General features: G+C 42.5%; 1 protein-coding gene across 8 annotated transcripts in view; it reads left to right on the top strand.

Moving 5' to 3' along the window:
- Nucleotides 1–22,307, top strand: part of CHRDL1 (chordin like 1) — a 119,627-nt gene that overhangs the window by 86,000 nt on the left and 11,320 nt on the right. For 4 of the 8 annotated variants that reach the window (XM_036912645.2, XM_036912646.2, XM_036912648.2 and 1 more), the window contains exons 7-9: nucleotides 3,914–3,981; nucleotides 16,709–16,877; nucleotides 20,284–20,493. In XM_036912645.2, coding sequence (XP_036768540.2) covers nucleotides 3,914–3,981; nucleotides 16,709–16,877; nucleotides 20,284–20,493 — 447 coding nt within the window. The remainder of the gene's footprint in view (nucleotides 1–3,913; nucleotides 3,982–16,708; nucleotides 16,878–20,283; nucleotides 20,494–22,307) is intronic. The other 4 variants (XM_057495220.1, XM_036912650.2, XM_036912651.2 and 1 more) reach the window with 2 other exon arrangements.

Raw genomic sequence — 22,307 nt, 5'->3', positions numbered from 1 at the left:
ATACCAATCATTACATCTAAAGTAAAAAGGACAGTTGACAAGGAGAGCTATTCTATCATCTTTCTTTTGTAATTAGTACTCTTGGTTACTTGGGTTAGGCTTGAACGCACATCCTATAGCTTTTACATTTTGTTTTGCCATTTGCTGGTGAATCTTTTCTGGTTTCAGTCTTCTCTCTTGTCCCATGTTTTCATGTGACTCAAAGACATAGTTGAGACCCACCACTGCCAGCTGTAACGGAACAAGTAAATCCAGGTTCACCTCCACTTAGTCACTGTCAAGGGCAGTGCCATTCCCCAGCTTGCCTGATTTGTAACACTAGACTCATTTTATATGTTTTCTCCTTTGCCTTCCTCCTCCACTACCAAATCCTCCCTCAGGGTCTTATCATTTCCTTTGTATCTGCAGCAGTCTGATGTCCTCCTGCTTGTCCACTACGTTATGGATTCTCATGGTCCCTCACCTATTAATGCAGCAGCCTCCTGGTTGCCTCCCAGATTCCACTTGCTCCCCAGCTAGTCAACACTCCATTGCCAGGATAAGTTTCCACAAATACCATTTTTACCACAGGAACCTCAACATAGAAATTGGTAACAGGATCAACTGTGAATTTGTCAGTCCCCTTTTGAAGTCCATACAGCAGTTATTTACCACCCTTATTTACGTTAACAACCCATGCCCTTCCTCCCCTTCCCTCTCCCTTGTTCTCTCTCCACCAGCCCCATTTCTCTTGTTTCACGTCTGAAGTTTCCACCCAAGCCACACCTTGCTTGCTGTTCCCAGTACATGACTTGCTGTTTCCAAAGTGCTGGTCCTTTTCAAATGCCATTGCCTTCAGCTGAGATACCTTCTGCCCACACCACTGTCTGTTCATGCCCTGCAGTACCTACTTCTAAAACTGTGACTTAATTCTTTTGGGAGGCTTTCCACGATTCAATCTGATGCTAACTCCAATGTATTCAGTGTCTCCTAAGCACACGTATTCCATTTGTATTTCCAGTCATTACTCTGTATGTGTATTTTCAGGCTGTTCCCTAGATTGATTTCCCATCTCCTCCAAACGGGGCATAAACATCTTGAGGATGGGGCCTAGCCTGAATTCTTTCTTCCTGCTGCCTTAGTATCAGGCTGTCCACCCAAGAAGTATTCAGTGCATGTTAACTGACTTTTGGATATTGTTTTCTAGACATAAACAAAGGTGAAATCATCTTCACTCTTACAGTATCAGTCAGGGTTTCCACATGGTCTGCATGTAGTCCTTGTCTACCATCTTCACTGAGACATGCAGTAACCAGGAGGAGACAAGTACACTATGAGTCAAGCACTTGATTCTGTATTTTTGATGGCAGTCCAACTCAGTACATATACAGAGTACCTGATGTGTACCCAGGAATAGATTAAATGCCCCAGTCCCCTTATTCTCAAACTCTTGCACACATCAGAATCCCATGGAGGGCTTGCCAAAACACAGGTCACTGATACTCACCCCAGAGTCAAGTGGGGCCCCAAATTTTGCATTTCTAACAAGTTTTCAAGTAATGTGGTGCTGCTGATCCAGAAACCACACTTGGAGAACCAGTGCTCTTGGCAATGCGGGGGTGGTCCAAGACATGGTCTCTGGTTTCAGGGGATTTGCAGTCTCCTCAGGAACACAGGGGAGGCTCAGGAAATGTTTAACAGCAGAAAGTATTGTACTATGTTTTAGTATTCATTCATCATTCATTCAAGAAGTGGTGAATGAGTGCTAACTACGGGCGGCCCAGCACTGTTCCAGTTTCCAGGGTTACAGTGGTGAACGTGTTAGACAAAAATCACGGGAATTCTTTGGGAAATTTCTCATGGGAAAAATCTCAGGAACTCTAGTGGGAGAAAGCAGACAATAAACAAAATAAATAGAATGTATTAAATGTAAGGCAGTGTTACATGGTTGTTAAGGTAGTGTTACATGGGAAGAGGAAAAGCACAAAGGGGATAAGAAATATTAGAGGAGGAGTTGACATTTTAGATCGGTGGTCAGAGAAGGCCTCCCAATTCCATCATTTGACAAGTATTTGTTGGGTGACTAGTATGTGTCAGGTACTATTATAGATGATAGTGATACAGCCGTGAATAACACAAATATAAAGCCTTCTCTTATAGAATAGACACACTTATTTCAGAGTTAGGAAATCTGGGGCCTGGGATAGTAACTTTCATCAACTCATTATGTGACTGTGAATGGCTGCTCATTCTCTCTCAGCCTCTCCATCTGTTAAATGGAGCAACTGGGAAAAATGATACTTGAGGTTCTCTACGTCCCTAAGGCTGCAAAATGCTCAGTCCTTTAGGCAATTGGAAATACATGAAAGCCGTGGAGGAAGACTTTGTAGAGGAGGGAGAACTTAAATGGTTTTCATAGTCATACAGTAATTATGGGGTGAGGGAGGTGGGAAGGCAATTTCAGAAGAAGAATAACATGAGCAAAAGCATGGAAGCAAGAATGGAAGCCACATGCTCAATGAAGAGCAAGAAGATCAAAAGGTTCCCATTGTAGAATAGCTGAAATAGTTGGGTAGGAGATCGGTACTCATAAAGATAAGGTGAAGGTCAATTACAGAGTCTTGGATGGGAACCTACTGAAGGGTTTGAGTGGGGAAAGATACAATTATACAAAGTGGTGTTTTAGGAAGATTAACCTAGCAACCATAGTTAAATCTTCACAATTCATTATTTTTTTTCCATAAGGTGATCTTTGCATCATAAAGGGTTAAAGCCATATTTTGTTAGATGTCACTGATGATAGATAATATTGTTATCAAACTAATTCTGAGGTCTTTTTCAGCCTAAAAGCCAATGATATTATGTAATTTTCTGTAACAGTACTACCACATACTTGAAATAGCAGTGTGTGACTTTTTAGACTTAGGTTTTGAAAGATTGGGAGATGAATTAGAATAGAAAATTCTTAAACCTTGTACTTTTTTGTATTCCTTGTTATCCCATGAAATACATGGTTGAATCAATATTTGGTTTATTCTTGGGCAGAGAGAGCAATAATGATAGAGATATTCCTGCATGCCCACACACACACACACACACACACACACACACACACACACACACACAGACACACACGAGCAGTACTCATTTAGAGTGGCACAAACATCCTTAAGACCAAGCTCTTCCCATCTGCTTGCTTGATCATAACACAAGGTAATATTCTTGGAAATTTTCCTATTGTTTTTATCTTTAATCAGCTGAGGAATATCCATATCTGTTTAGTGTTTGTTGTTCTCAAGGCTGAAAGTGGGCTCTTCCTCCTAAAAGCAGTTACTCTGGAAGACAGCAATGATAGGGGTTCATGTTCAGAGTAAACATAAAGACCTAGAGAAAGGCATCTCAGGCAAAAATAAAGGAGTGCATTTTGGATAATGGTTATATAAACACTCCAACCACAGCAAGTTTTACCTTAACTTTCAGATCAGGTTTTGACTTCTGAGAGACAATAATAGTGAATTCACCAAATCATGACACATCGAATCCTTAAAACTCTTCATTTTTTAAGGGTAGTTTAAACACACTTTAAATATCACCTGCAAAATATTTAACTGTCCCTGTAATGAAATAAGCAAAAGTGACAATGATGGCTATGTTGTAGTGGAAAGTGATTATTTTCCCTTTTATTCTCCAAATCTTGTACAATGGTCCTGCAAGGTCTATTTTAGAAAGTGGCAACTTTCTTCAGAGTTGCTTTGAAAAATGAGGCATACCAGAGAGAAATCTCTGTGTTGCTTTTTTTGAAGGATAGCCACAACAGCTGAAATGCCTACAGAATTGAGGGGCCATAGAACCAAAAATGTTCCTGGGTCACAAGGGCAATATTATTCCCTTCTACCTATGTATGATTCTTTCTGTATTTCTTTTTAACAAACAGGAGATGGAGAATTGTCGTGGGAACACTCTGATGGCGATATCTTCCGGCAGCCTGCCAACAGAGAAGCAGTAAGTGTGAATAGCTCAATTCAATTTTTTAAAAAGTCCAAAACCAATGACAAAATTAGAAAATCACTGTTTTGTAACCTCGTATGATTTCATTTTTCAATCCTGATTTTGTTCCCCTAACGAAGAGCAAATCAATGGTAAACCCGTAAGAGGAAAGGTCAATTGCAAAATTTGCCAAGAGGAATCAAGCTGTGGTCCCCAAGCCTGGGATGACTCACAGTGCAGTATGATTGAAAGAGGCGAACACGGCAAGCCGCCTGGTATGGGGTTTAGAAAGTGCACAGCACTGCCTGTCTAGCACACATGTTGTCCCCCAATCCCTCGGGAAAAAGAGAATTGACCATGAATTGAATCATGTGTTATATTGGGCCTGACTTCTAATTTAGGGTATCAGAGAACTCTGAGGATGGACTAATTACCAGATCACATTAAACAACACATTCCATTTGCATTCAATGTAATAATACCATTGTAGTATTTAAAAAGTCCTTTTTTGAGATGCCTACTGAACTATTTCCAATTAACATAACACAATGCCTGGATTTTGTTTTGAATTATTTCACAAGAAAGGGAATTGTGGGGGTGGGGGTAGACGGGAAGGTAGATGGAAAAAAATAGTGTGAGTAACTCAAATAATTCAACACTCCACAGCATCAGGCCTAACTTTCCTTCTCCATGGCTACTATCCCAGAAACATCATAAAGTGGCCCATTTCTAAAACCGTTTTTCTTCCCTTTCCTCAGATATTTGAATGGCATCATCACCAATCTGTAACCATTTGGGTGCACTGTATAACTGGCAACCAGGGTCAGGACATGAACACAATCATAGACTTGGCCGTTAGGGCCCTTCTTCTAGATTAGAAATTGGTAGCCTTTTGGGTTGACTTGCCAAATCTTTTTCTATAAGGAAGGCAGGTCACTACCCCTGTCCTCACTCGTGAGGACCTTCTGTGGCTTTGTAAGGTAGGCCAGCCCATCATTTGGCAGAGGCACTTTGAGCATGTCCATGTTAACCACTCCCATGCTGCCTCCCTCTGAGCCTTCGACTCTGAGTCATACAGGTGGAAGAGAGAAAAGGTATCAGGCCCGATTCTCCTTCTTCACCCTGCAACATCTCCTTTCCATTCTCCGCGCTAATCCCAGAATGACCATTACAAGTAGGCATCTCTGTATGTATAGTAATAGCATCTCTTATTCCTTGGTATTTTGAAGTACTTAACAAAATAACATCCCTCTCTAAAAACTGTATGTCTAAGTCGAACACTTCAAACTTGTTAAAGTCTGAAAAGATGTTCCAATTCAAAGAATCTACCAGACTAACGGACTTACAGAAGTGTACAGAATGTACACAGGCATTCATGGCACATAAATGGGCATTAATTGTGCCCTTGTAGAAAAAAGTGAACAAGGCATTTAGGGCAGCATAATTTTCATAAGAGCGAAACAAACAGAGACAACCTAAGTGCTAGCAATAGGGGCTTGGACAAACACACCCAATCTATGGGACATCGTGCGGTTGTTAAAATGCAGGACATCAGAATGTAGAAACCAGTGGAGCGATCTCGAAGATACATTATGCAAATAAAACAAAGTGCAGGATATAATTTATACTATCATTTGTTTATGTAAAAATCCTGTGTGTGCATGTATGTAAATGCACATGAAAAGATCTGGAAGGTCACACACCATGTTAAAAGTGGTCATCTTAGAGGGGTGCAAGTGAGCAGGAGGAAAGTTAGAGTTTGATTTTGTACTTTATGTCTTCTGTATTATTTGATGTTTTTCAGTGAATGTGAAATAGTCTTATAATAAAGAAAATTTCAATGATTTTTAAGGCCTTAGGAGTTAGTTCTCCACAGGCATTGGCTATAAGGCAAGAGCCTAGGAATTTTAGGGTAAACCTGAAGGTAGTGTGTATGTGAGGAAGATGTTGATAGGTGACATAATAAAATGATCAGTACAGACATCACAGTGTTCTTAGGCCATGCTTCCCAGTCAGCACATATGTCACTTCTGACTCACAGGCCCCCAGCTTGCCAACACCCTCAGTGGTGAGAGGAAGTCATTTATATTTGCTTTATTCTCTAGTCATATTATTTTCTAGACATTGACATTTTGAAATGAATGTAGAAGTGTCATCGGTGGGGTGGAGAGTAATATTCTGAATATCTCAAACAAGCAGCACTCCTGCAAGAGAGGGTGGGCTTTCCAGTTTGTGGGGTAAGAGACCCTGAAGAAAGAGTTCCTCTGTCCAGCTCTATCTGCTTTATAGTCAGTGAGATTCCTTCCAGATTCTGACAGGAGATGATGTCATTCTCCATTTTCTGTGCTGTGAATTTCCTCTTTTTCTCAGCCCCAATTTTAAAAATTGTGGTAGGATGCTGAGAGTGGCTAAATTAGTGGCTGTCAACCAGGTGCCACTCTCAGCCAAATTTAGGTCTCCATCACCTGAAGCTGGTTGTCTTAGCCCCCGACACTGTGCACTGTGGCCACCTCAGCAATCTTGCTGGTGATGCCATTAATTAGCCTTTCTTCTTGACTCCGTCTCATGCTACCCCTGACTCCGTTCCTTGCCTTTCAGCTTCATTGTTCTTCCTCAACTGGTGGCGATAGGGCTGGACTTAATCTAGTACTTCCTGTAGCAAAAGAGGTCAGGTACAGAATGCAGGCCCCTGAAACAGTTACCGATTTTTCAAAGGAGTTCAAGATCTATCTTCAGAAACAAACATTTGTGCCTGGTAGACCAAACTGTCCAGATGGTTCCACTTTATTATAAATATTTTCCTTTGTTCTAAAAGGGTAGATATTATGGGATATGATTTGAATAATAAATAGCACCTGTAGTGATGGAAAAGTATGTGCCCGGCACATAGTAGGCACCCAGCAAATATGTGTTGAATGAATGGGTGTAGAAGGCAAAGTGAAATGTGTGCATGTTGGGAAGGGTAGTTTTTCATTAATGTTAATGCACAGGAATTTGTCCTGAATCAGAAATTCTTCAAATTTGTTGTTTGTTCTTGACCAGCTAAAAATTAGAAGGTAGGAGAACCCTTCTGAATATTTTGTGCAGACCCCACTTTCTGCACAGGAGAAGAAAGGCAGCCCCAACAACAAATTCCCAATTCAGTAGACTGTGCCTTTAGTAGACTGTTCCTATTTTCAGGGAACCATGAAAACCTCAGTTCAACAGAAACCCCGCTGATTGGTTTATTTTGCTAAGTGGGCTGTAAATCGTCAGCTTTCCAAGTTTTACAGAGTGCACAGAAAGAACCAGTGGGTCATCAGGGGGAGTGTGTGTGTGTGCTTGACTGGCATGTGGGGAGGGAGAAGTAGGCATAGGGTGGAAAGTCAGAACACGAAAGCAAGCATAGTTTTGTTTTGGACAACAGCCAAACTCTGATTTTGTCCCCAATACATGACTTAGAGATTTACCATTGGAAAAATGAATGGGTTTGAGATAGAAACAGTTTGAAACAGATACAAATCCCTGTCTCATTCCCACTGGCAGAACAACAGGTTGGGAAGGAAGCTGGCCTAGATAGGGAAACTGCCTCCCAAAGAAGGGTAGTCCTCGGTTACTGGTGACCACCATACAGTGTGCTCAGGGCTGTGTGGCATGTGTGGATCGCATTCTGAAGACATTTTTTAAATTACACTTTCTCTTGTGATAACTGTAGATTCACTTGCTATTGGAAGAGGTAACAGAGAGACCCCATTTGCTCTTTACCAGGTGTTCCCGGGCAGTAACATCTTGTAAAACTCTACTGCAGCATCGCAACCACGAAGGCACTTTGAAGGCCCTTTGCGAACTCTTGTGCTTGCTGTCTCTGCCAGTAAAACCCTTCTATCTCAGACCTTAGATCAGGGAAAGAAGAAATTCCTGGGGAACTTTTACTGGGGCAGGAATTTTCCAACCCCAGAGAACTGTGTAAGAACCACCTCAAAAGCCTGACATATTTATCAGTAACTCATATAATACCAAAATATTGAGCAAAATAAGTGAGAGCACAGCTATAGGGTCATTTCCACCTAACTAGTTTGACCTGCCCTCTCAAGCAACCTATTCACAGCCAGTTTTTCCAAGATCAGCTCCTGTTTCACTTACATCTCCAAGGTGGTGAGCCTTTTTCTCCTCTGCTCTAAGTTACAAGGTCACAATGGCCCCTCCTACGCCTCCTTCATCTTTTTAGAGGAGTGACTCTGAAAGAGCCATTACTTTTAAATCATAATCACACATCACCACCCCACCCCAGGCCGAAACAGATGATCCTTTATGTCAGTGATTTTGAGCCTTGGCTTCAGATTCAAGTGCCCTGAGGAGCATATCAAAATCCTGATGCCCATGCCTCACACCCCAGCCCAATTCCACCCGAATCCCTGGGGGTGGGGCCCAGGTATCAGTGCTTGTAGAGCTCCGCAAGTGGTTCTGTGGGCAGCTGAGGCGGAGGCCCGTGCTGTGTGTGGATGGGGACACCCAGCAGTCTGCTGTCCCTGAAAGAACTTTCCTTGGGAGCAGCTTTTAGCCGGATGTCTGTGGACAACTGAGCTTGGCCAGACATCGTCTCACCCACTTATTCCTCCTCTTCTTCCTCTTCCTCATCCTATTCATCTTCCTCTCTCCTTTCCCCGACTCCCACTCTCCTGCCATCTCCAAAAACTCAACCTTCATTGTCACTCTGAGTTAAACCCACCCTCCTCCCTGGCCTCAGTTTCTCTATCCCAAAAATAAAAGACTTACACAAGGTGAGATGGGGTGGGGGGGACCAACTGGTCTGTAATAGGGCCTCTGATCAAAATCCCTGAGGGTTTTCTTTTTTGTGTTGAATCGTTTTTCTACCCTTACTGTATGTCCAGGGTCTTGAGTCCCTGGTACCAAAGGACAGCTTTTCATTTTATTCTTACCCTCATGAATCAGAGAACTTCCTGTACTTGCAGCTTACCCCGGATCAGCTACCTTCCCTCTCAAACTCTAGCCCTGTTGAACTGCCTCCTTTTAGCATTAGTAGGACACCCACCAGCCAAACTATCCTCTCTTGTGTTCCTTTGGCAGAACTTTGCCAAACTCCAGAAAGGACAGAACAGTCTGTAATGGCCTTTGTGAAATGTTGAGTGAAAAAGACATATGAGCCATTGTGGGAATGAAAAAATATTTTCACTGAGAATCCCATCTGTGTGCATGATAATAAATTGATGCAAATTCTTACTTGTGTTTGAGTTTTTACAGCAATGCACAGCACTGGCTCTTCTTAGGTAAAGGGAATAATGTTCCCTTTCCCTTACTGCAGCTCCTGTTTACTCTCCCTTTTTCCCAACAATGCCTGCCCCACCAAGAGAGTAATAACAATTCCTAAAGCTAAACTTGTGATGTGTGTGTCTATGGAACATAACTGTAATAAATAACTCATGGAATGGCGGGTCATGGGACCCCATAACTACCTTCTCAAGTTTCCCTGCTATTTCTTTTTTTTTTCATATCATTAATCTACAATTACATGAAGAACATTATGTTAACTAGGCTCCCCCATTCACCAAGTCCCCCCCACATACCCCTTCACAGTCACTGTTCTTCAGCATAGTAAGATGCTGTAAAATCACTACTTGTCTTCTCTGTGTTGCACAGCCCTCCCCGTGCCCCACACACACTATACATGCTAATCGTAATGCCCCCTTTCTTTTTCCCCGCCCTTATCCCTCCCTTCCCACCCATCCTCCCCAGTCCCTTTCCCTTTGGTAACTATTAGTCCATTCTTGGGTTCTGTGATTCTGCTACTGTTTTGTTCCTTCAGTTTTCCTTTGTTCTTATACTCCACATAAGAGTGAAATCATTTGGTACTTGTCTTTCTCCACCTGGCTTATTTCACTGAGCATAATACCCTCTAGCTCCATCCATGTTGTTGCAAATGGTAGGATCTGTTTTTTTCTTATGGCTGAATAATATTTCATTGTGTATATGTACCACATTTTCTTTATCCATTCATCTACTGATGGACACTTAGGTTGCTTCCATATCTTGGCTATTGTAAATAGTGCAGCGATAAACAAAGGGGTGCATCTGTCTTTTTCAAACTGGACTGCTGCATTCTTAGGGAAAATTCCTAGAAGTGGAATTCCTGGGTCAAATGGTATTTCTATTTTGAGCCTTCTGAGGAACCTCCATACTGCTTTCCACAATGGTTGAACTAATTTACATTCCCACCAGCAGTGTAGGAGGATTCCCCTTTCTCCACAACCTCGCCAACATTTGTTGCTGGTTGTCTTTTCTGTGGTGGCGATCCTTACTGGTATGAGGTGATATCTCATTGTGGTTTTAATTTGCATTTCTCTGATGACAAGTGATGTGGAGCATCTTTTCATGTGCCTGTTGGCCATCTGAATTTCTTCTTTAGAGAACTGTCTTTTCAGCTCCTCTGCCCATTTTTTAATTGGATTATTTGCTTTTTGTTTGTTGAGGGGCATGAGCTCTTTATATATTTTGGATGTCAGCCCTTTATCGGATCTGTCAGTTATGAATATATTCTCCCATACTGTAGGATACCTTTTTGTTCTATTGATGGTGTCCTTTGCTGTACAGAAGCTTTTCAGCTTGATATAGTCCCACTTGTTCGTTTATGCTTTTGTTTCCCTTGCCCGGGGAGATATGTTCATGAAGAAGTCATTCATGTTTATGTCCATGAGATATTTGCCTATGTTTTTTTCTAAGAGTTTTATGGTTTCATGACTTACATTCAGGTCTTTGATCCATTTTGAATTTACTTTTGTGTATGGGGTTGGACAGTGATCCAGTTTCATTCTCTTACGTGTAGCCATCCAGTTTTGCCAGCACCATCTGTTAAAGAGACTGTCATTTCCCCATTGTATGTCCATGGCTCCTTTATCGTGTATTAATTCACCATATATGTTTGGGTTAATGTTTGGAGTTTCTAGTCTGTTCCACTGGCCTGTGGCTCTGTTCTTGTGCCAATACCAAATTGCCTTGATTACTGTGGCTTTGTAGTAGAGCTTGAAGTTGGGGAGTGAGATCCCTCCCACTTTATTCTTACTTCTCAGGATTGCTTTGGCTATTTGGGGTCTTTGGTGGTTCCATATGAATTTTTGAACTATTTGTTCCAGTTCATTGAAGAATGCTGTTGATAATTTGATAGGGATTGCATCGAACCTGTATATTGCTTTGGGCAGGATGGACATTTTGATGATATTAATTCTTTCTAGCCAGGAGCATGGGATGAGTTTCCATTTGTTAGTGTCCTCTTTAATTTCTCTTAAGAGTGTCTTATAGTTTTCAGGGTATAGGTCTTTCACTTCCTTGGTTAGGTTTATTCCTAGGTATTTTATACTTTTTATGCTATCGTGAATGAAATTGTTTTCCTGATTTCTCTTTCTATTAGTTCATTGTTGGTGTATAGGAAAACCACAGATTTCTGTGTGTTAATTTTGTAACCTGAAGCTTTGCTGAATTCCGATATTAGTCCTAGTAGTTTTGGAGTGGAGTCTTTAGGGTTTTTTATGTACAATATCATGTCATGTGCAAATAGTGACAGTTTGACTTCTTTACCAATCTGGATTCCTTGTATTTCTTTGTTTTGTCTGATTGCCGTGGCTAGGACCTCCAGTACTATGTTAAATAACAGTGGGGAGAGCGAGCATCCCTGTCTTGTTCCTGATCTCAGAGGAAAAGCTTTCAGCTTCTCGCTGTTCAGTATGATGTTAGCTGTGGGTTTATCATATATGGCCTTTATTATGTTGAGGTACTTGCCCTCTATGCCCATTTTGTTGAGAGTTTTTATCATGAGTGGATGTTGAATTTTGTCAACTGCTTTTTCAGCATCTATGGAGATGATCATGTGGTTTTTGTCCTTCTTTCTGTTGATGTGGTGGATGATGTTGATGGATTTTCGAATGTTGTACCATCCTTGCATCCCTGGGATGAATCCCACTTGGTCATGGTGTATGATCCTTTTGATGTATTTTTGAATTCGGTTTGCTAATATTTTGTTGAGTATTTTTGCATCTACATTCATCAGGGATATTGGTCTGTAGTTTTCTTTTTTGGTGGGGTCTTTGCCTGGTTTTGGTATTAGGGTGATGTTGGGTTCATAGAATGAGTTTGGGAGTATTCCCTCCTCTTCTATTTTTCGGAAAACTTTAAGGAGAATGGGTATTATGTCTTCTCTGTATGTCTGATAAAATTCCGAAGTAAATCCATCTGGCCCAGGGGTTTTGATTTGGGTAGTTTTTTGATTACTGATTCAATTTCGTTGCTGGTAATTGGTCTGTTTAGATTTTCTGTTTCTTTCTGGGTCAGTCTTGGAAGGTTGTATTTTTCTAGGAAGTTGTCCATTTCTCCTAGGTTTTCCAGCTTGTTAGCATATAGGTTTTCATAGTATTCTCTAATAATTCTTTGTATTTCTGTGGGTTCCGTCGTGATTTTTCCTTTCTCATTTCTGATTCTGTTGGTATGTGTTGACTCTCTTTTTCTCTTAATAAGTTTGGCTAGAGGCTTATCCATTTTGTTTATTTTCTCAAAGAACCAGCTCTTGGTTTCATTGATTTTTTCTATTGTTTTATTCTTCTCAATTTTATTTATTTCTTCTCCGATCTTTATTATGTCCCTCCTTCTGCTGACTTTAGGCCTCATTTGTTTTTCTTTTTCCAATTTCGATAATTTTGACATTAGACTATTCATTTGGGATTGTTCTTCCTTCTTTAAATATGCCTAGATTGCTATATACTTTCCTCTTAAGACTGCTTTTGCTGCATCCCACAGAAGTTGGGGCTTTGTGTTGTTGTTGTCATTTGTTTCTGTATATTGCTGGATCTCCATTTTAATTTGCTCATTGATCCATTGATTATTTAGGAGCATGTTGTTAAGCCTCCATGTGTTTGTGAGCCTTTTTGCTTTCTTTGTACAATTTATTTCTAGTTTTATACCTTTGTGGTCTGAAATGTTGGTTGGTAGGATTTCAATCTTTTGGAATTTACTGAGGCTCTTTTTGTGGCCTAGTATGTGGTCTATTCTGGAGAATGTTCCATGTGCACTTGAGAAGAATGTGTATCCTCTTGCTTTTGGATGTAGAGTTCTATAGATGGCTATTAGGTCCATCTGTTCTATTGTGTTGTTCAGTGCCTCTGTGTCCTTACTTATTTTCTGTCTGGTAGATCTCTCCTTTGGAGTGAGTGGTGTGTTAAAGTCTCCCCAAATGAATGCATTGCATTCTATTTCCTCCTTTAATTCTGTTAGTATTTGTTTCACATATATTGGTGCTCCTGTATTGGTGCATATATGTTTATAATGGTTATATCCTCTTTTTGGACTGAGTCCTTTATCATTATGTAGTGTCCTTCTTTATCTCTTGTTACTTTCTTTATTTTGAAGTCTATTTTGTCTGATACTAGTATTGCAACGCCTGCTTTTTTCTCCCTGTTGTTTGCATGAAATATCTTTTTCCATCCCTTGACTTTTAACCTGTGCATGCCTTTGGGTTTGAGGTGAGTCTCTTGTAAGCAGCATATAGATGGGTCTTGCTTTTTTATCCATTCTATTAGTCTGTGTCTTTTGATTGGTGCATTCAGTCCATTTACATTTAGGGTGATTATTGAAAGATATGTACTTATTGCCATTGCAGGCTTTAGATTCATAGTTACCAAAGGTTCAAGGTTAGCTTCTTTACTACCTTACTGTCTAACTTAACTCACTTATTGAGCTGTTATAAATGCAGCCTGATGATTATTTCTCTCCCTTTTTATTCCTCCTCCTCCCTTCTTCATATGTTGGGTGTTTTGTTCTCTGCTCTTTTTAGGAGTGTTCCCATCTAGAGCAGTCCCTCTAAAATACCCTGTAGAGGTGGTTTGTGGGAGGCAAATTCCCTCAACTTTTGCTTGTCTGGGAATTGTTTAATCCGTCCTTCATATTTAAATGATAATCATGCTGGATACAGTAACCTTGGTTCAAGGCCCTTCTGTTTCATTGCATTAAATATATCATGGCATTCTCTTCTGGCCTGTAAGGTTTCTGTTGAGAAGTCTGATGATAGCCTGACGGGTTTTCCTTTGTGGGTGACCTCTTTTCTCTCTCTGGCTGCCTTTAATACTCTGTCCTTGTCCTTGATCTTTGCCATTTTAATTATTATGTGTCTTGGTGTTGTCATCTTTGGGTCCTTTCTGTTGGGAGTTCTGTGTACTTCCGTAGTCTGCGCAACTATTTCCTCCCCCAGTTTGGGGAAGTTCTCAGCAATTATTTCTTCAAAGGCACTTTCTATCCCTTTTTCTCTCTCTTCTTATTCTGTTACCCCTATAATGCGGATATTGTTCCTTTTGGATTGGTCACACAGTTCTCTTAATATTGTTTCATTCCTGGAGATCCTTTTGTCTCTCTCTGCATCAGCTTCTATGCATTCCTGTTCTCTGGTTTCTATTCCATCAATGGCCTCTTGCATTTTATCCATTCTGCTTTTAGATGCTTCCAGAGATTGTTTCACTTCTGTAATCTCCCTCTGGACATCATCCCTTAGCTCTTGTATATTTCTCTGCATCTCCATCAGCATGTTTATGATTTTTATTTTGAATTCTTTTTCAGGAAGACTGTTTAGGTCTATCTCCTTCACAGGTGTTGACTTGTGATTTTTGTCTGTCTCAGATTCTGCCTTTTCATGGCAATAGAGATAGTTTGCGGAGCTGGGGCAAGTGACGGCTGGGAGAACGTCCCTTCTTCTTGGTTTGTGGACTTCCTCTCCTGGGAGAACAGCGACCTCTAGCGGCTTGTGCTGGGCAGCTGTGCACAGACAGGGCCTCTGATTCTTGCCCGGCCACTATAGAGTTTAGCTCCGCAGTTGCTGTGGGCGTGGCCTGCCTCGGGCTGCTGCTCTGATATGGCGGAGCCGTGTCGGAGGGGAAACACCTGGGAGGCTGTTTGTCTCCGTGAAGGGCCTCCAAGCCGCCCTGCTACACAGGGGGATAGGGTACCCAGAGTACCCTGGGATTCCCAGCTGCTGGGCTAAGTGTCCCGGGATGCTTCCGTCCAGCTGTGGGGTCCCTGTCTCTTTAAGACTTTCAAAAAGCACTGGCTTTTCTTTGTGCCCGGTGTGCCGGCTGCGGGGACCCGCTCACAGGTCTTACTGTCCTGTTTCTCTAGTTTCCAGCACCCCATGCACGCACTATGTGTCTGCGCTCCGGTGCAAATGGCTAGGGCTGGGTGTTTAGCAGTCCTTGGTTCCCTCTCCCTCCCCGCTGCGACTCCTCTCCTCCCACCGGGAGCTGGGGTGAGGGGCGCTCAGGTCCCGCCGGGCCGCGGCTTGTATCTTACCCCCTTCGTGAGGTGCTGGGTTCTCGCAGGTGTGCATGTAGTCTGGCTGTTGTCCTGTGTCTTCTGGTCTCTCTTTTAGGGAGAGTTGTATTTGTTGTATTTTCAAAAATACATGTGGTTTTGGGAGAAGATTTCCACTGCTCTACTTGGCTCCACCCTCAGTTCCCTGCTATTTCTATCACTGACTATAAGGATCTTCCTTTTTAATTGTCTATGAGATTTTTTAAGGGGCCCCCTCCTTTACACTAACATTTGCCTCTGAAACACAATGATAATGGGCTGTAAGCCTTAGGTTCTGTTCTTCATTCATCCTGCTCTCTCTACACTGACTCTAACCTCAGCTCCTGGGAGAGGGCATGGGTAGCAGAACAGTGGTCTCATCATGTGTCTTGAGTGCTTATTGAAGGAGCAATGACTGGATTGTTTGTACTACAAGACTCTGTGCTTTTATTAAGGACCAGGCTTTTGTTTATTCATTCAATAAGTGTTTGATGAGCACCTTCTAGATGCTAGAAACTGTTTTAGCACTGGTGATATAGCAGTGAATGAAACGAAGTCCTTGCCTGTCTGCAGCTGACATTCTAGTACCGTCATGCACAGTCAGTCTTTCATTTACAAGGTGTCTAGGGTATCTGTGCCCTGCTCTATGACCCCATGCCATTGCCTGTGTTTGGAATCTCAGTATGTCTTTCTGGGACTGTGCTTGACTCCTGCCTCTTCCTCCTATCCAGTTCACCCTATACATCATCAGGGTTCAGTGACTGGAAACACAGTTCTGATGATTTTCCTGCTTTTAAAACAACACCCCCCAAAAGCTTCCACAAAAGCTTCACCTCTATGGCCTGCCAAATAAAGTCTTCCCTCTTAGACTGTCATTCAAAGTCCTCCATGATCTGGCTCCAACCCACTTCTGGAATGTTACCCTTCAACTGTTCCCTTTTATGAACTGACTCTGTGTTCTCTGCTACACCTTCTCCACTTGAAATCTCTGCCTGGTAAAAGTCTATCCACCCTTCGTGGTCCAGGTCACAAACCCTCCCCAACTAGAAGCTCTCTTTCTCTTCCTCGTGTGCACTGCATTTTATGCTTCTGCAGCCTCGGTTACATTCTGCCTCATGCTGCAGGCTGCTACCTTAACTCTTAAACCCAAATGTGAGATTCTCAGGAGCAGGAAGGACACTTTACCCATTCGGCTGTTGGCTCCCTCAAGAGCTTGTCTGTGAATTGAATCCTGTCTTCTGCAAGAAGAGAGAAAAACCTCAGCATGTTGCCAGTGCATCCCCATTTCTCTGTTGGCATGGGTGGACATGCAGTTAAGATCAGATCTCATCGCTAAGAACCATCAAATGCCTTCTAATGTATGTAAGTCCATTCCTGCCTTCTTATTGGTGGATTTTGGGGTCTGAATTTGTCCTTGTCATTTTAGAGACATTCTTACCACCGCTCTCACTATGATCCTCCACCAAGCCGACAGGCTGGAGTTCTGCCCCGCTTTCCTGGGGCCAGAAGTCACCGGGGAGCTCTGATGGATTCCCAGCAAGCATCAGGCACCATCGTGCAGATTGTCATCAATAACAAACACAAGCATGGACAAGGTAAGAGGCATACCATGTCCACGTCAGGGATTCAGCATCCCTAGTCTTTGGATGGCTGGAGCTGGGAAGGGGCCCTCTCTCTCATGTATATCATACCTTTGCATGTGGATTGCTCACCATCAGGTCTACAAAGTGAGTATGGATAGGGGACTCTAGGAGACTCTCAGAACTTCCCTAAATACAGCCCAAAGAGCATAGTTTATATTTCAGGTGTATCTGTCTTTTATTAGGACAAATGGCAAGAAAACAGCAAACCTGTTTTCTTTTTTGAAAATGCTTCCGGCATTTTTTCAGTTGCTCCTGGGGGTTGAAGGCTGTTTGGGAAAGTTCATTGGGTCTTTAAAAGAATGAGTTGTTTGCTTTCCAGTAGGTGCCCAATATTCAAGGTACTCAGTGCCGTATGCTTTTGAAGCTCTTATCCACACTTAGAAACAGCAATTTTCACACCACAGTGCACCCTAGATTCTCCTAGTGCTCTTGATGAAGATATACATTCCAGGACCTACACTCAGAGATTCTAATTCATATGAGGAAATTGTCTTTAGAAGTGAGTAATCCAGTAAGAAATCCAGAAACCTCCTGGCTGCAAACCGGGAGGACTAATGAGGTTAACACCGACATGCAGCCCACTTAGTTGACCAGCTGGCTGCAGCAGGCGCCCACTCACATTGGCAGCCAGCCCTTCCGTCAGAGTTCTCTGGCCTCCCCATCCCAGTAGTGGGGGTCGGGGAAGGAGAAATTCAATCAAACAATTGACTGCTGCTTACTTTTTTAGGCATCATGACAACCAGCTCTTTGAGCAAGAGCTCAGCTGGTTCCTTTTTATGAAACCACAAACATGTTTTGTTTCCTTTAAAGGAAAAACAAATCAAAGGCTGTTCTCTGAATGGGTTAAAAGTAATAAATTATTAAACCAAATGATTGAATAACATGGGTGAAAAACAATCCGTTACAAAGAACTCCTACTATAAATCTCAACAAAGCTAGTCAAGCCAAAGCTAGTTGATCACATCTGTTACTAGTTAGATGTAAATTTCAGATTACAGATAAAAAAAATTAAATTGCTTTTGAAACTAACAGGCTTAAAAGAAGAACATTCAAAATAAAACTGTTAATAAAAAACGGTGATATATTAGAAGAATTGGAAATATTTACTATCGATCTGGGTTTGATTTGAAATTTATTATTGTTAAATTCCAAGGCATTCTGATATGAATTTATGAAATGAGGAGGAGGAGTAGGTAAAGATGCAGTTTGATTTTCAATCCTAAATTGCCTCCAATAGATTCCATTTGCTCTGAAACTATTTCAAAGCCTTAAAAAAACGTGCAGGGGAAATGGACTTTGAAAATCTTAAATCCCATAATTTCCACAGGCCTCTTCACTTTGAGGCGGAGGCTCATCCCTTGATTTTCTTGGTGTCCTATAAAAGCCCCAGCTGGTTTACATTTATTCATTGCCCCCATTGATTTGGATGCCGCAGTTCTTTCCTGCCCTTTCTATTACAGTTCACTGGAGAATCACTTGCCCCCACCCCCAATTTCCATTGCCCCAGCTGGATGATTCAAAATCATCTTGAGAATTTGCTAGTGAGGAGAAGGCTGCATTTCTCTCCGGACAATTTTCCTCCCTCCCCCATGTTGCACTTCAGAGTGTAGGCTCTTATGCACCCTAGATTGTACCCTTAGTCCAAATGCTTAGGGGAGAGGGAACCTAGGGCTGGCTACTTAGGCCCTAGTCAAAGGGCCTACTTAGTCAAAGAGGAGAAGTGATAGGACTCCACCCTTTTGAACTGGAGTCGAGCCTAAATTTTCTTGAAGCAGACTATGTACACATTTGGTGGCATTGTCTGGAAGGGCATGTCACTGTCTGGGGAGGAGAGAAAAGAGGCAGGAGAGACAACACATTGAGTCTGCCCTGTCATGTGGTTCGTCCATAGCACTGAGCCTCTCAGTTCAGGTATCAAGCCCCTATTCTAGCTCACTATAAGGTTGGGAGCTCCTCTGCTCCAGGTTCTCAGGTTCTGGGAAATCCTTGCATAGAGTGACCCATGAGAGTACCTAGTACTCTAGCAGCTCTTGCAAAGGACCGGAAAAGGCAGCCAAGAACATCCATATTTCCTAATGCGACCCAGTGGACTCAGTGAGAAAGAAATAGCCCAATGATTCATCCTTCTGAGGCCATTGTCTCCCAGCCAAATCAGTCAGTTCCTAGAAACGCCCCAAGTGGGGCTATTTCTTCCACCCTAGCCCCACCTTAAGTGCTACAACCCACCCTAGAGATGATGTTGATTGGGGTGCCGACAGGGCTCCCTGGGTATGATGAAGTGATGGGAATAATGAGAAACACACCCAGTCCCAGTTATGGCCTGAGTCTCCAGAATGTCTCAGCCCTTTGAACGAGGGAGAGAACGGATGCACAGATCTCCCCACTCGCAGCCCGGTGCAGTTCCTATCCGAGAGCCTTGCTCCATGCCTGATGGCAGGAGCCAGATATATTTTGGTTGGTTTGCATTGAAGGATGTTACTGTGGCCCCTTCCCTTCATAGGCCCTTCAGCCTGCAGCCCAGACACTTGCTCTTGAAAGGCCCCTCAGAAAACATGGAGCCAGTGACTTGACTTCCACTCAACAAGTGTGAGACCATCGAAGGATATTCACAGGGCAGGCAGTGATTGGCTGTAGCCAAATCTCTAGAGCCACTATGAGGTGTGGGGCAGAAGATATTGCCTGAAGATTGGAGTCACAAAAGGCTACCCTTCACCACTTACCTGGGAGGTGTGGGTCCCTTCCCTCTCCATCTCATCTGAGCACCTTCCTTACCATGCCCAAGAGTAGGCCAGCACCATGAACTCCATACCCTCTGTGTTCGTGCATCAAACTCTCATAGCATTTGATATTCTCAATAGATTTGCATAAGTATCTGGAAAAAATTGGCCCTTTGGGAAGAGCAGTCATTTCTGCATCTAGTCTCCCTGGAGAGCAAATCTCTCTGGGAAATTTTCATGCCTAGAAGTCTATCCACTTGGGCCACACAAATCCTTTGGAACTGTAGGCATTAATACTACATAATACTAGAAGTTCCTTATCTCAGGAAAGAGAGAACTTTGCTTTCATGCGTTCATTCATTCCTCCATTTAAAAAAATATTTACTGATGGCCTGCTATGTGCCAGACACTTGTGAGCATTCACAGGCCACTGCTGAAGGACCTGAATAGTTGCTGATGGTAGAACCAAGGCCCAAGCTGGGCTTTTCTTGGTACAGAGGCTGCTCTGTAAATATATCTCCATAGCCATGAGAAGAACAAAAGATGCTCGATGCATTAAGGGGTTCAGGGCTTGGTTTCTGAGCACAGGGGCCCATCTCAGCTCTCTAGCCTTATATTTCCAGTCCTGTGTTGTCTTCCAGTGTGTGTTTCCAATGGAAAGACCTATTCCCACGGCGAGTCCTGGCACCCGAACCTCCGGGCATTTGGCATTGTGGAGTGTGTGCTGTGCACTTGTAACGTCACCAAGCAAGAGTGTAAGAAAATCCACTGCCCCAGTCGATATCCCTGCAAGTATCCTCAAAAAATAGACGGAAAGTGCTGCAAGGTGTGTCCAGGTAAAAAGGCAAAAGGTGCGTTGGTTGGAAGCCCTGCCTTTGGTTGACTGAGATCCACATAGTCATTGTCAGTGTTCTTTGAGCATCAGAAACATAACCAACCTGCCATATCACTGTAGTGAAATAGTTCTATTAATAATGAACTCCATTCTCTCCTCTCTTGAAGGGCTGATAAGGTGGTTCCTTGGAAGAAATTGCTACTCAGAAATGGGCTGGGGATTTTCTTGTGTCTATACCTTTGACCCGTAGACCCTGAAGGGCCAAACTAAAGCCTTGCTTTTCTAAATAATAATAGAAGAAGTCAGTTATGGTGATTACTGGAAGAACAGTAGAACCTTTCATGTACATCACTGTTTTTCTCATCAAAGCACAATCTCATCCATTACCTTCTTGAGACAGGGTGAGACAGGTGAGGTATGGTGGAAGGAGAATGGTTCTGGGCCTAATGTGAATTGCTGTGGGTAACCTTGGAAATGTGTCAGATCTGTTCTGGCCTTCATCAGCCTCATCTGTACAATGAAAAGTTTGGAACAATTCTTCTCCAGGCTCCCTTCCAGCACTATAATTCTATAATGATATTATGGTTTCTCTATTAAAGATAAGAAAACTGAAGTGTATAAAGGAGAGCGACTTGCCCTGAGCCACACTAATAGATAATAAAACCAAGGCTTGGAACCCAAGACACTTCCAGCCTATTTTCTTTTCCAGGCCAGTAGAAAATATTAACTGATTTTTTTAAAAAAGCAAATTGATTACTTAAATGGTGGTTTTAACACATGAGCCAGGTACAAATATAATCTGTAGTACTGGAGTTGACAGAATATGGGATTGGTAAGCGAACATTCTGTGAGTAGCAGGCAAACATGAACTTAGTCAATGTCTGTTTTTTGAGCATCTTCATGTAGGCCAATGGTCCGAGCTTGTCTACACATTGGGATCTCCCAGGGAGCTTCTAAAAACTACCTGTGTCCCATCCCCAGAGATTATGATTCAGTTGGTCTGAGGTATGACCTGGGCTTTGGAGTTTTAAAAGATCCCCAGGTGATATAAATGTGCTGACAAGCTTGGGAACCGAGGCTGTAGGCCCAAGGTGGTTTATGGTCTTGCTGCTGAAAGTGTGGTTTGTGGACCAGCAGAACCTGGAAGATAGTTAGAAATGCAGACTCTCTGGTCTCACCCCAGACCTACTGCATCAGAATCTGCATTTTAACAAGATCCCCCATTGATTCCAGTACACATTCAAGTTTGAGAAGCCTTTACTTATGGCACAAAGAAAATCTTAAGGTAATGACCCTTATCTTCCAGAGTGAACAGGGGACAGGGTGTGGATAGGAAGGACAAGCTATCTGATTGGGAGTAGAGAACTGGGGCATTAAGTTGATGAGGAACTGTACTCATTAGGGGTAGGGAGATAGCACATTCTGAGGATGGTATGGACATGGGGGCCACCCAGCTGCAATGACCTGTAATGACTTCCTAGTCTGTGATCTCACTGGATCCCCAAACCCTTTAGTGTCATTTAGGAATAATTCCACCAACACGATTTTCTCTTTGGTCAAGGGTCTAACGCCTGTAGTCACATAAGATAACACGACAATTTCAAAGACTAACAGTCACCTAAACTACTCCAGGAAGAGAACTCCTCCCACTATATAACATGCCAATTGGAGTTTCAGACCTTCCGACCAAATCCCATTTCATTGTGTGCTTAGGATTTTCTTGATGCAGGAGATTCAATAAGAAGTGACCAAATCAAAAAGGTGTAAGAACGGGATACAGAACAGGCATTGCCACTTAAATAACTGGCCTCTCAGGTTGGTAATATTTAT

The sequence above is a fragment of the Manis pentadactyla genome, chromosome X, assembly GCF_030020395.1.
Source record: "Manis pentadactyla isolate mManPen7 chromosome X, mManPen7.hap1, whole genome shotgun sequence".
NCBI lineage: Eukaryota > Metazoa > Chordata > Mammalia > Pholidota > Manidae > Manis > Manis pentadactyla.
The sequence above is the reverse complement of the archived record's forward strand: the minus strand, read 5'-3'. Positions and strand labels throughout refer to the sequence as shown.